At 23.1% G+C, this 11,885-nt stretch overlaps 2 protein-coding genes across 2 annotated transcripts in view; both read left to right on the forward strand.

Annotated features, from left to right (window-relative positions):
- LOC117171770 (NHL repeat-containing protein 2) overlaps positions 1-8,721 on the forward strand; it is a 51,346-nt gene extending 42,625 nt beyond the window's left edge. The window contains exons 8-9 of the mRNA XM_033359377.1: positions 452-565; positions 8,158-8,721. Coding sequence (XP_033215268.1) covers positions 452-565; positions 8,158-8,547 — 504 coding nt within the window. The 3' untranslated portion in view covers positions 8,548-8,721. The remainder of the gene's footprint in view (positions 1-451; positions 566-8,157) is intronic.
- Positions 8,722-10,892: 2,171 nt separating this feature from the next.
- LOC117170774 (chymotrypsin-1-like) overlaps positions 10,893-11,885 on the forward strand; it is a 23,826-nt gene continuing 22,833 nt past the window's right edge. The window contains exon 1 of the mRNA XM_033357812.1: positions 10,893-10,944. Coding sequence (XP_033213703.1) covers positions 10,893-10,944 — 52 coding nt within the window. The remainder of the gene's footprint in view (positions 10,945-11,885) is intronic.

Here is an 11,885-nt window from a genome sequence, read left to right on the forward strand (position 1 = left end):
TTTGTTGCAAATTTGTCTTTTACGATAAAAATTAATCTTTTTGTTTGAAGATTCAACAATTTGCTTAAAAACTCCACTATTTGGTTGAAATGCAATGATTTAACTTGAAATTAAACTATTTGGTTTCATTTTGATATATTTTTTTTTGTAAATTTGTTTTTGATGATAAAAAAATTAATCTATTTAGTTGAAAATTTATGTATTTTGTGGAAAATCGATCTTTCTTTGATAAACAATTAATCTTCTTGGTTGAAAATTCAACTATTGATTCATGAATTAATAAAAAAATAATTAATTCAGAAATTAATTCAGCATATTAATTTGATTATTGGACTTTAAATAAGATTTTTAATTTGATTTTAATCTCATTTAAATTTCTTTAATTTTAGGCTAAATATAACTTTCATTAAATGAGTTTAAAATTGATTTCGTATTTTTAATTTCGTTTTAGTTCAATGAACCGAGTGGCTTAGCACTGAGTCCTAACAACGAAACACTTTACATTGCTGATACCAATAATCACTCGATTAAAGCAGTTGATATCGAGATTCAGAAAATACACGAGGTAAGTTTTTTAAATAAATCGAACGATATTTTTTTTTTAATTACAAGCCTCCAACTTACTTTAGAAATAAAAAATAATGTAAATACTGTCATAAAATTTTGCAAGTATTAAAAATTAACTTTAGTGTTTATTTAAAAGGTTTTCCTTTAGTTGATAAATTATTAAAAGTGCTTTTTATTTAAAGGTTGAAAAATAATACCTTTTTTACTGAAAATTCAACCATTTCATTTTAATGGGTTGAAAATTTACCTTCTTTAGTTGAAAATTCTTTTTTTTTTATTCGAAAATTAATATATTTTTTTTAAAGACAAATTCTGTTTTTTTTTTTTAAATTAATTTTTGAATTTAATTGTTCTTATTTTAAATTAAAATTTTTTTTTGTTGAAACTTCAACTATTTATTTGAAAGTTGAACCACTTTTGTTGAAAAGTCAATTTTTGGTTGAAGATTGATCTCATTGATTAAAAATTAATTTTTTTTCTAAAAATGTAGCAAAATTTTTTTCCGTTAAAAATTCATCTTTTTAATTCGAAAATTCATCACATTTCATTAAGCTCAGTTGTTTCTCATTTAAAATAAAAATCTTCTTTGGCTGAAAATTCTAAAACTTAAATGAAAGTTAAATCACTTTGTTAAAAATAATTTTTTTATTGACATTTGTTTATTGTATTTTTCAAAATTCGTTTTTTGTTGGTTGCAAATTACTTTTTTTTGCCTGTAACGTTAGTAGAAATTTAATCCTCTTTGCTTAAATTGAACTATTTGGTAGAAAATATATGTATTTTGCTAACAATTAGTATTTTTTGTATAGAAAATTGAATTTTTTTGGATAAAAATATAAAATTATGGTTGGAAATTTAACTATTTTGTTGAAAATTTTTTTTTAAATTAATATTTCCGTTTAAAAAATCAAGTATTTGGTTAAAAATTTATGCATTTTGTCGAAAATTCGTCCTTTTGGTTAAATTATATTGTTTTTTATTTTAAATAAAAAAGATTTTATTGTTGAAAATTGAATTACTTTTTAAAAATGCAATTTTTTGTTGTTGAGGATTCATAATTTGAGTAGAAAATTCATTTCTTTATTTGAAAATTGAAATGCTTTTTTAAAGTATCCCTTTTTAGGGGTAAGAACTATTTTTTTAACTGAAAGTTTAACGTTTTCGTCAGATATTAACTTTTTTGTTGAAATTTCATAATGTCGGGTTAAAAATTCAATTATTTGCTGCAGGAAAGAAATTGTTCTTTTGGCCTGAAATTCAATAGTTTGGTAGAAAATTCAAATGTTTTGCAATGAAAATTTATTTATTCCATTTTTGTTTGATGAGTGATTTTTTTAGACTGAAAATTCAACTATTTGGTTAAAAATTTACGCATTTTGTTGACAATTTGTCTTTTGGTTGAAAATTCAACTAATTTCATGAAAATTATTATTTTTTTGTTAACTTATATTTTGTTTTATTTAAGATAAAAATATATAATTGTTGAAATATCAACTATTATATTCATCTTTTTAGGTTTATAATTCCAATCCGTCGATAAAAATTTCAACTACTTTCTTAAAAATTCTTTTTTTTTTATAAAGATTCATAATTCTAGTAGAAAATGTTGGCTAAAAATTTAACAATTAAATGGAAAATTGAATTATGTGGTAGAAAATTTAACTGTTTTGTAAAAGATTCGTTTTTTAGGGTTTTGAAGCCCCGGGCAGTAACTCTTATTCAAATCAAAATTTAATTGTTTGGAATGGAAATTATAATATCCCATTTTTGGTTAAAAGTTGAGCTTTTTAGTTTAAAGAATCCATTATTCGGTTTTAAGTTTATTTAATTTGTTGAAAATTTTTCTTTTTTTGGTAGAAATTTAATCTTTTTGGTTGAAAATTTAACTGTTTTGTACAGAAAATTCGTCTTTTTGTCTTGAAAATTCAATACTTTGGTAAAATATTGAACTTTTTGCAAAAAAAAATCAATTTCATAAATTAAAAATGATTGTTTTTTAATGAAAATTGATTTATTATATTAATTAAATTTGCAAACAAAATGACGAATTTTTTACTAAAATTATGGAATATTTAACTGGAATAGTATATCTTCAGCTTAAAAAATTAATAAAAAAACTAACAAAATAGCTTATTTTTAATCTAGAGATAAATTTTCCATTAAAATGATGAGTCTTTAAACAAAGAAAATTGATCTCTAGTTGAAAAATGAGCTATTTTGTTGAATTTCTTGTTTTGATTTTTTTTTAACTGAAGATTTACTATTCCAGTTGAATATTCCATAATTTTAGTTAAAAAGTCATCGTTTTGGTTAAATATTCAATTAAAGATTTATAATTTTAGGTGAAAATTCACCTCTTTGGTTGAATATTAATTTATTGAACTGAAAATTTAACTACTATTAATTTTTTGATTGATAATTTATATTTCTTAGTTAAAAATCAATGTATTTTGTTCAAAATTTGTTTTTCAGTAGAAATAATTCCTTTTGATTGAAAGTATTTTTTTTTTAGTTGAAATATGAATTACTACATTTTTCTTTCAGAATTAAACTTTTTTGTAATGAAAATTTTATTACTTGGTTAAAAGTTAAACTCTTTCGTTAAAAATTAATTGACTTGTTTGAACACTCATTATTTTATTGAAAATTTATCTCTAGTTCAGGGTGGCCGCTGGACCGGAAAAAACCGGAAAATGACCGTGAATTTATCTTTTGACCGGGAGTTTTACAAATTTTTAGAAAAAAAAAATCTGCCCAAATTAGATTTCAACCTTTTTTTAAAAAATTAGTTAAATTGTGATCTTGTTAAATTATGATATCATTCAGTTTAGAATGCGTATTTGAATTTAAAAAATTTCAAAATGCAGTTTTAAAGACTTGAAGAATTAAAAATTAGAAGCGTTTAAAATCGAAGATTTTTGATAAAAAACGTTTTTAGTTGATCAACTGTGAATATGAATCAATTAATGATATAAAAATTTGAATTGCACTTAAAAATTTTAAAAATTAATAATAATTGATTGTATAAAACGATTCGGCATCAGTTCACAGTCTTAGAACTTCTAGATGTTGACGTTAAAAATTAAACTGTTTCAATTGGAAAGTCTTACGCAAATGTAAACGCACTATTGAAACTTTATAAACTATTTTTAATTTTAAAATAACTTTTAAATAATATATTTTTAATTAAAGGCTTTTATTAAATTTCAGTCTAAAATTTTCCATTCCTAAACCACGTAATTTTAAATTTTCTAATAAAAAAAGAACAATAATATTTAGAAATATCTAATTTTACATTTAAAATCAGTAATTATAAATAAAATAATCAAAACTGAAAAAAAACTAAACTTTGAAAATAACAATTTTAATTATTCTATTTAAAAAGATTTAATTTAAAAACAATTGAACACCTATTATTCTTAGAAAAAATCGAGTAAGTTGAAAAAAATATTTAGAAGTTTTGAAAAAATTCAAAATTAATTAAAAATTTGAAATGATTTCAAATAATTTAAACGAAGCGTCTACGTGTACCGATAAAGCTCGGCTATTATTACCAAAATTTCGGTGGAAATATTTAACGGTCTAATTTGAAACCAAATATAGATTTTGGCAGTTTTCGAACATGAAATTTAGAAGCTTTTTAATAACATTTTTAAAGATTGCTAGGAAAATTGAAAATTATTTTTTTTAATTATTTAAAATTCGAATAATTGTAAAAGATATTGACAGGTTGTGAAAAACTTTTAATAATATTTTTGAATTTGAAAAAATTCGAAAGAACATGTAGATGTTTCAAGATCTTGAAATAGAATTTCGAAGAATTTTAAGGATTTTAGAACTATTTAAAAATTAAATAATTATATTACGGAATTATAATTCTGAATTGAAGCAGAGAATTTTCAAATTTTAATCAATTCTGAATTGAAACTGGTATTTATTCGAAAGAATTATCATTCTTCTTGGAACAGGGAATGTGAAAAATTGAATAAATTCCGAGCTGAAATAGGGAATTTTTTATTAGAATGAATTATAGTTCTAAGTTGAAACGGGATATTTTCAAGAAAAATTAAAATTATAATTTGGAAGAGGGAATTTTTCAAAAAATTATCATTCTTAGTTGAAACGAAAAATTTTCAAGAAGTATTAAAATTCCGTATTTGAAGAAGGAATTTTCAATTTTTAACCAATTCTGAGTTGGTACTGGATTTTATCCAGGAGAATAGCAATTCCCAATGGAAAATTTAATTTTTCTAACAAAATTATTGTTCTGTGTTAAAACAAGGTATTTTTGAAAAAAATTAAATTATCAATTGGAACAGGGAATTTTTACAAAAATTTATAATTCTTAAAATTATTTGAAATGGAAAATTTTTCGAAAAGAATTAAAATTTCGGATATAAAAAGGGAATTTTCAATTGTTGTCAATTGATAAAAGTCCAAAATTTGTAATTTGGCAGTCTAACTGCATTTATTTTAAAATTGTGCACTTTAAAATTGTTAGTAGCTTACATATTATACGTGCAAATTGTTGAGGATTTTAATACAAAATTGTTGAATGAAAAAATTTTAAACTTCAATTTTCGAAATTTAAAATTCAAGAGTTTCAATGTGAGTGCTTTCATTTGCAGTTCAGTTCTTATTACTTCGAATGGAACAATTAGATTTAGTGTTCGATTTTTTAAATTTCATTGACCGTGAAAAATGTTCGCGAACTGGGAAAAAAACCGGGAAATGACCAGGAGATTTTTTCTTTGACAAAAATGGCCACCCTGTAGTAGAAAAATGAACAATTTTCTTGAATTTTTGTTTGTTCAAAAATTAATTTGTTCAAACTGAAGATATACTATTCCAGTTGAACATTCTATAATTTTAGTTAAAATTCATCGTTTTGGTTGAAAGTTTAGTTTCTTAATTAAAGATTTATCATTTTATTTGAAAATTCACCTTTTTGATTTAAAACGTAACTTTTTTTTTACAAATTAGCCTCTTTTTTTGCCGAAAATTGTATATTTTTTCGTTAACTGTAAATGTAATTATTTTAATTGAATATTCCACAATTTTAGTTGAAAATTCATCTCTTTGGTTGAACATTAATTTATTGAAGTAAAAATGTAACTACTATTAATTTTTTGATTCACAATTTATGCTTCGTAGTTAAAAATTCATGTATTTTGTTAAAAAAAATGTCAATAGAAAGTAATCTTCTTGATTGAAAATCGATCATTTTAGTTTAAAATTCAAGTATCTCGTTGAAACTGCATGTATTTTGTTGGAAATTTTCCTTTGTTGAATTGAATTGCGTTTTATAAAAAATTATATATATATATATATATTTATTTTAGAAATATCAATTACTACATTTTTCTTTCAGAATTCGTCTTTTTTCTAATGAGCATTTCATTACTTGGTTAAAATTTAAACTCTTTCGTTAAAAAATAATTTTCTTTGTTCGAAGACTCATCATTTTAATAGAAAATTCATCCATGACTGAAAAATAAGCTATTATGTTGAAATAAAAATTTTTTTTTTATTCGAAAATTAATTTAGTTAAACTAAAGATATACTACTCTGGTTGAATATTTCATCATTTTGGTTAAAATTTCAATTATTCAATTAAAGATTTATCATTTTAGTTTAAAAAATTTTTTATTTAAAATTCTACAATTCCAGTTGAACATTTATCATTCTATTTGAAAATTCATCACTTTTTTTTGATAATATAACTTTTTTCGAAAATTAGTTTCTTTGTTGTCGAAAATTATATATTTTTTGATAACTGAAAATTTAATATTCCATCATTAGTTTAAAATTCGTCTCTTTGGTTAAACATTAATTTATTGAACTGAAAATTTAACTATTCATTATTTGGTTCAAAATTTATGTTTCTTAGTTAAAAACTCATGTATTTTGTTGAAAATTATTATTTTTTTCAGTAGAAATTAATCTTCGAGGTTAATATTTTTGGTTTAAAATCCAAATTTTCCAGTTAAAAATTGATCCTTTTAGTTGAAAAATCAATTGCTCCAGTTGAAGATTCAGCAGTTTAGTTGAAAATTTACCTTTTTGGTTTAAAATTCATCTATTCCAGTTGAAGATGACGTTTTTGTTATGGAAAATCAATTTAAATCAAATTAAATTGTTCTTTTTCTTGTTAAAAACTGATTTTTTAAATTCAAATATTTGGTTAAAAATTTATGTATTTTATTGAGAATTCGTCTTTGTTTGTATAAAATTAATTTTCTTGTTTAAAAATTCATTTTTTGCTTGACTATTCATTATTCGAGTTAAATATTCATCATTTTAGTTGAAAATAATCACTTTGTTTGAAAAGTTGTGGTTTTTGCGGAAAATTAATTCTTTCAACTGAAAATCAAACCATTTTTGTTTATTTTAAATTAAAAGAATTGATATTTTCTATTTCAAAATACAATTATTTAGTCGAAAATTGATCTTTTTCAGTTGAAAATTTAACAATATATTTGAGAAAACTAATCCTTTTGTTTGAAAATTCCACTATTTTCTTTGAAAATTATTTATCATTTTTAAAATGCAATATTTTTATACTTTAAAAATTGGGAATTTTAAAGCGATTTTAATTGTGTTTAAGGTAGGTGTCGTCAAATATCTCAAAAAAATAGTTTTTATCTGATTTTAAGAATAAAAATATGATAACTGATGTTATTTTAAATAAAAAACATTGTTTTTCTTATGAAAAATATTAAAATTTAATAAATAATATTAATTGTAACCATGTATTTTGCAATGGAATTTTTTCTGACGGCCACTTCTTAACAATTTTTTAAAAATAATTCCCTTTTAGTAAACGAGAGCTTACTTTTTCCGGGATAAAATTTCCTACAACACTACTGGTTCCAGTTTTAAAAATAACTAAATAGATTTAGAATATAATTATTTGTTTACAAAATAAAAATAAAAAAATAGAAATAGAAGAAATAAAAAAATAGCCATAGAAAAATTTACTTTCAAAATTGGAAACAGTAGAGTTGTAGAGAATGCTTTCCTGGAAAAAATAACCCGTCATATATTAAAAGGGAATCATTTTTCAAAAATTGTTAAGAAGCGGTGGTCAGAAATGATTCAATTGCAAAAAAAGATGGTTAGAATTAATGGTTTTTTTTGTAAATTATAAAATGTTTAATAAAAAAATGTTTTTTTTTTGGAACGACATCAGGTATACTATTTTCATTATAAAAATCATAGAAAAACTATTTTTTCAGTTACAGTCGACGCTATTTACCTTGCCACGGATGGGACCGTAGGGGAGTGGAAACGATGTTCCCCCACTCTCGGGTTTGATCTAGAAGCGTGGTGCTTGATGCGAATTGCTTCGCTCGCTACATACGTTGCTACGGTCGTGGTGGGGGAAGTGCGGGAAGGTAAATAGCGGCAAGGTAACTAGCGTCGACTGTATATGTCTTTTGGCACGGCGGAACTTTAGAAACAAATTCAGGATATCTTGTAATTATTATTTAATAATTATTAAAAAATAATAATCTCTAGGGAGTAAAAATTGAGATAAAAAAGTAATTTTTCTCTGCAAATCGAATAAAGATCTCGATCTCTTCTCAGATATTCGTGATTTTGCCTGAGGAGAAAAGTAAAACAGACTGCAAATTCGAATTTGATACAGCAATCAGTGCAGATGGAGGAGAATTGAGTATCTCACTCACACCGATTTTCGAATCTGATTTGAAATTAAATTCTGAGGCCCCTCAGAGATGGGCCCTAATTTTGCCTTCTTCCTGGAGTGGATCGAATTTAACGGGCGATATTAAAACGCCTTCGACTGTAAAAATTCCAAAAGGAGAAGGAAAACATCAAATTATAATTCATTTAGATGTCGTGGCTTGCAAGACCACAGAATGTATACCAAAGAAGGTTTCGGTAGTTTTTAACGTGAATCAAAAGTCTAATGCTCCTTCGACTGTCGTGGAAAAAAAGGAATTGCTTTTGAAATAGTTATTTATTTTCGATTACATTTCTTTACATAGTTTTTAATCATGTTTGCAATCTTTAATTGAGTTTGGAATTTATTGACCATGAGATATTTTTACTAACGCCTTTTTACAATTTTTATAATTATATATAGAAATAGTTGAATGTATTAGCTTTTTTCGAAATAAAAAAGATTACGAGAGATTTTGTGTTGTTCATGAGTATATTCTGAGAAAGAAATCCTGGTTTCAGTTCACGATGCGAAATTATTTTGTTAAAAATCATTTTTTAATTAAAATTGCAAATTTTAGTTTTTAATTTTATAACGATTTATGTTTTTTTATTTTAAAAGATTCAGTTTGAGTTTTCAGTATTTTAAAACATCGAAAAAGATTCTGGAAGGTTTTAAGAAAATTATAATTTTTAAAAAATTAAAAATGTTTATAGGAAAACTTTAGATGATTTAAAAAGATATTTCAATGTTTTAAAACTTTTGAAATTATTGGAAAATAATTTAAATCTTTAGAAAATTTCAAAAAATGTAAAATGTTGATTTTTAAAGTATTCGAGAAAAGGAAGCTTCTCAAGAATTTTGAAAGTTGTCAAGAGAATACAAATTTTTTTTATGATTCCTGAAAAAATTTCAAACAAATTTTTTATCTCGAAACAATCATTTTGAAAGAAAGTTTAAGAATATTAAAAACATTACCCAGATTTCTAAAAATGTCGAAAAAATGCAACTTTTTTTATTTTGAAAGATTTAAAAAAAATTATAGGAAAAATTCCAATAATTTTAAGAGATACTTAGAAAGTTTTAAAAAATCACAAAAAGTGTTCAAAATTTGAAAAGATTAAAAATTTCTTTTTTGTTTAAATGTAGATTTTTAATGATATCGAAACGAAATTTCTAAGCTTTTTAAGGATCATTAAATTTTAGAATACATTGAAAAAAAATTTCTTAACGTTAATGGAGAAATTGATATTTTAGAAGATATTTAGGAGTTTTAGAAGTTTTTAAGAGATTAAAAATATTTTAAATTTTGAAAGATTTTCGAAAATTTATAAAATGTGAGTACATTTTTTTATATTATAAATTACTGAAATATTGAATTTTTTCTTGAATTTTCTCAAGAAACCTAGGAAAACTATATTTATATAACTTAATTTGGTTGAACAGAATATAATAATTTGGTTCGAGTTTTTCAGATGATTTTTTTTAGATCAAAATTACATTCTTTCTTGAGAATTTGTATTGTTTTTGAAAATTAAAATAATTGGTGAAAAGTTGATCTACTTTCTTAAAAATGCAATTTTTATTGTTAAAGATTCATCATTCTGGTTAAAAATTGATATATTTGGTTACAAATTTAACTATTTGGTTGAAAATTCGTCTTTTTTGTAGAAAATTAATATTTCTGGTGCAAATTAATTTTTTTTTTATTTAAGGTTTATATATTTTTTCATTGAAATATCAGCTATTCATTTTTCGTTCATAATTAATCTTTTTTATTTTAACTGAAAACTTTTTACCTTTAACTGAAAATCTAACTATTTTGTTGAATTTTTTTAAATAATTTTTTAACTGAAAATTTAAATATTCCATTTTTGGTTGAAAACTGTTCTTTCTTTCTTATTTGAAAATTCATCTTTTTGGTTTAAAAATTTAATTATTTTGTTGAAATTCGTTTTGTTTAATTGAATATTATTTTTTTCAACTGCAAATTTAACTTTTACATTTTTCCTTGAACATTATTTTTTTTTGCCGCAAATTCAACTTCTTTGCTGAACATTAAATTCGTTCGTTTAAAATTATTTTTTTCGGTTGAAGATTTATCAATTTAGTTGAAAGTTAAACTTTTTTGTTCAAAATCATTTTTTGGTTGAAAATAGATTTTTTAAATTAAAAAATTCATACTTTTAGTTCAAAATTAAACTATTTGAAAAAATATTTTGTTTGTTAAAATTTTGGGTTAATTATCAACTATTATATTTCCTGTTTAGATTTCAATAAATAAATAAAATGTAAGTAAACAAACTAAAGCTATGTGCTCGAAGATGTATAGTTTCTGTTTGAGGAGAAATTTGTTTCAACTTCAAGGAACCGTTTCACTGGCCCCTATGTTAAAATACATTTTCTTTCATTCGGAGAAACGCTTTTCTGTAATATACTCCTAGCGTAAAAGGATATTATGTTCTGGACAATAAAATTTTTAGTATAATTTCCCACTTTACAATCATTTTCAGATTTATGTAAACTATTTCTACCATGTTGAGATTTCCTCTCTGTTTCCATTTCTCTTGAAATAAAAAAAAAAATAATACGTATAAATATCGACGCACGTTCTAAAAGTTACAGTTACTCGCCGAACATGAATAAGCTACATTTCTTCATCCTTGCTCTTGGTGTTTTTGAAAATACAAGTTAGTATTTTTTATCACATGATTTTTGTATTTTTTCGTCTGATAAAAAAAAATAGTTATGTATAATTTGTCACGTCCCAAGGGACATAACTTACCTTTGACTTTGTTTCATTAAAATATAGTTTCTCGTTCTAGAATTAAAGTTTAAACAACTATAAACCTGGAATGATAACTACCAAAAAATCAGAAATAAACTGAAATTTATTTAATAAAATACAAATAGATAAATAACCAATATTATGAATAAAGAACATAAAAAGTGTAATTTTATTATTGATGTAAGTTTTTGACCAGGGAAATTAATTAATAGTTTAAGATGTTAATTTTGTTTGTCTACTTCGTCATAATCAATATTATTAAAATATTGATTAATTTTTTAAGATTGCAAAAAAAAACTAAGAGAGCTCGAGAGCGTTTTTTTCGCAATCTTAAAAAATTAATCAATATTTTAATAATATTGATTATGACCAAGTAGACAAATAAAATTAACATCTTAAACTATATATATATAATAAGCTGATATCAAGCACGCAGACACCTACTGTTATTTCAAATTTAGAATTGAAAATAAACAAATAGACTTAAAATTCAAAAGTATTTTTAATAAACATCACACAATTATATTTCTAAAATTAGTCCGCACTAATGTTCGACAGAATATCTCTTCTCTTCTCATAAAACTTTCATAGGTTACCCTTTATTCCAATTACAGAATACTTCAAGACATAATCGACATAACCTAAAGAAACAAAAATTTTATAAACATAACCTAGAAAAAGACGCGAAGGATTAATATAGATAAGACCAGGTATTTCTTCTAATAATTACATGCGGGATTCCACATAATTGTGGGTCCGGATGCAATAAGGGCACATAAAATTTTTTCGTGCGAAAACGAAGTCCCCTGGAGGCTTTAGAAAAAATTTTCGAATTTTAATTTT

The sequence above is a fragment of the Belonocnema kinseyi genome, chromosome 4, assembly GCF_010883055.1.
Source record: "Belonocnema kinseyi isolate 2016_QV_RU_SX_M_011 chromosome 4, B_treatae_v1, whole genome shotgun sequence".
In the NCBI taxonomy this organism is placed as follows: domain Eukaryota; kingdom Metazoa; phylum Arthropoda; class Insecta; order Hymenoptera; family Cynipidae; genus Belonocnema; species Belonocnema kinseyi.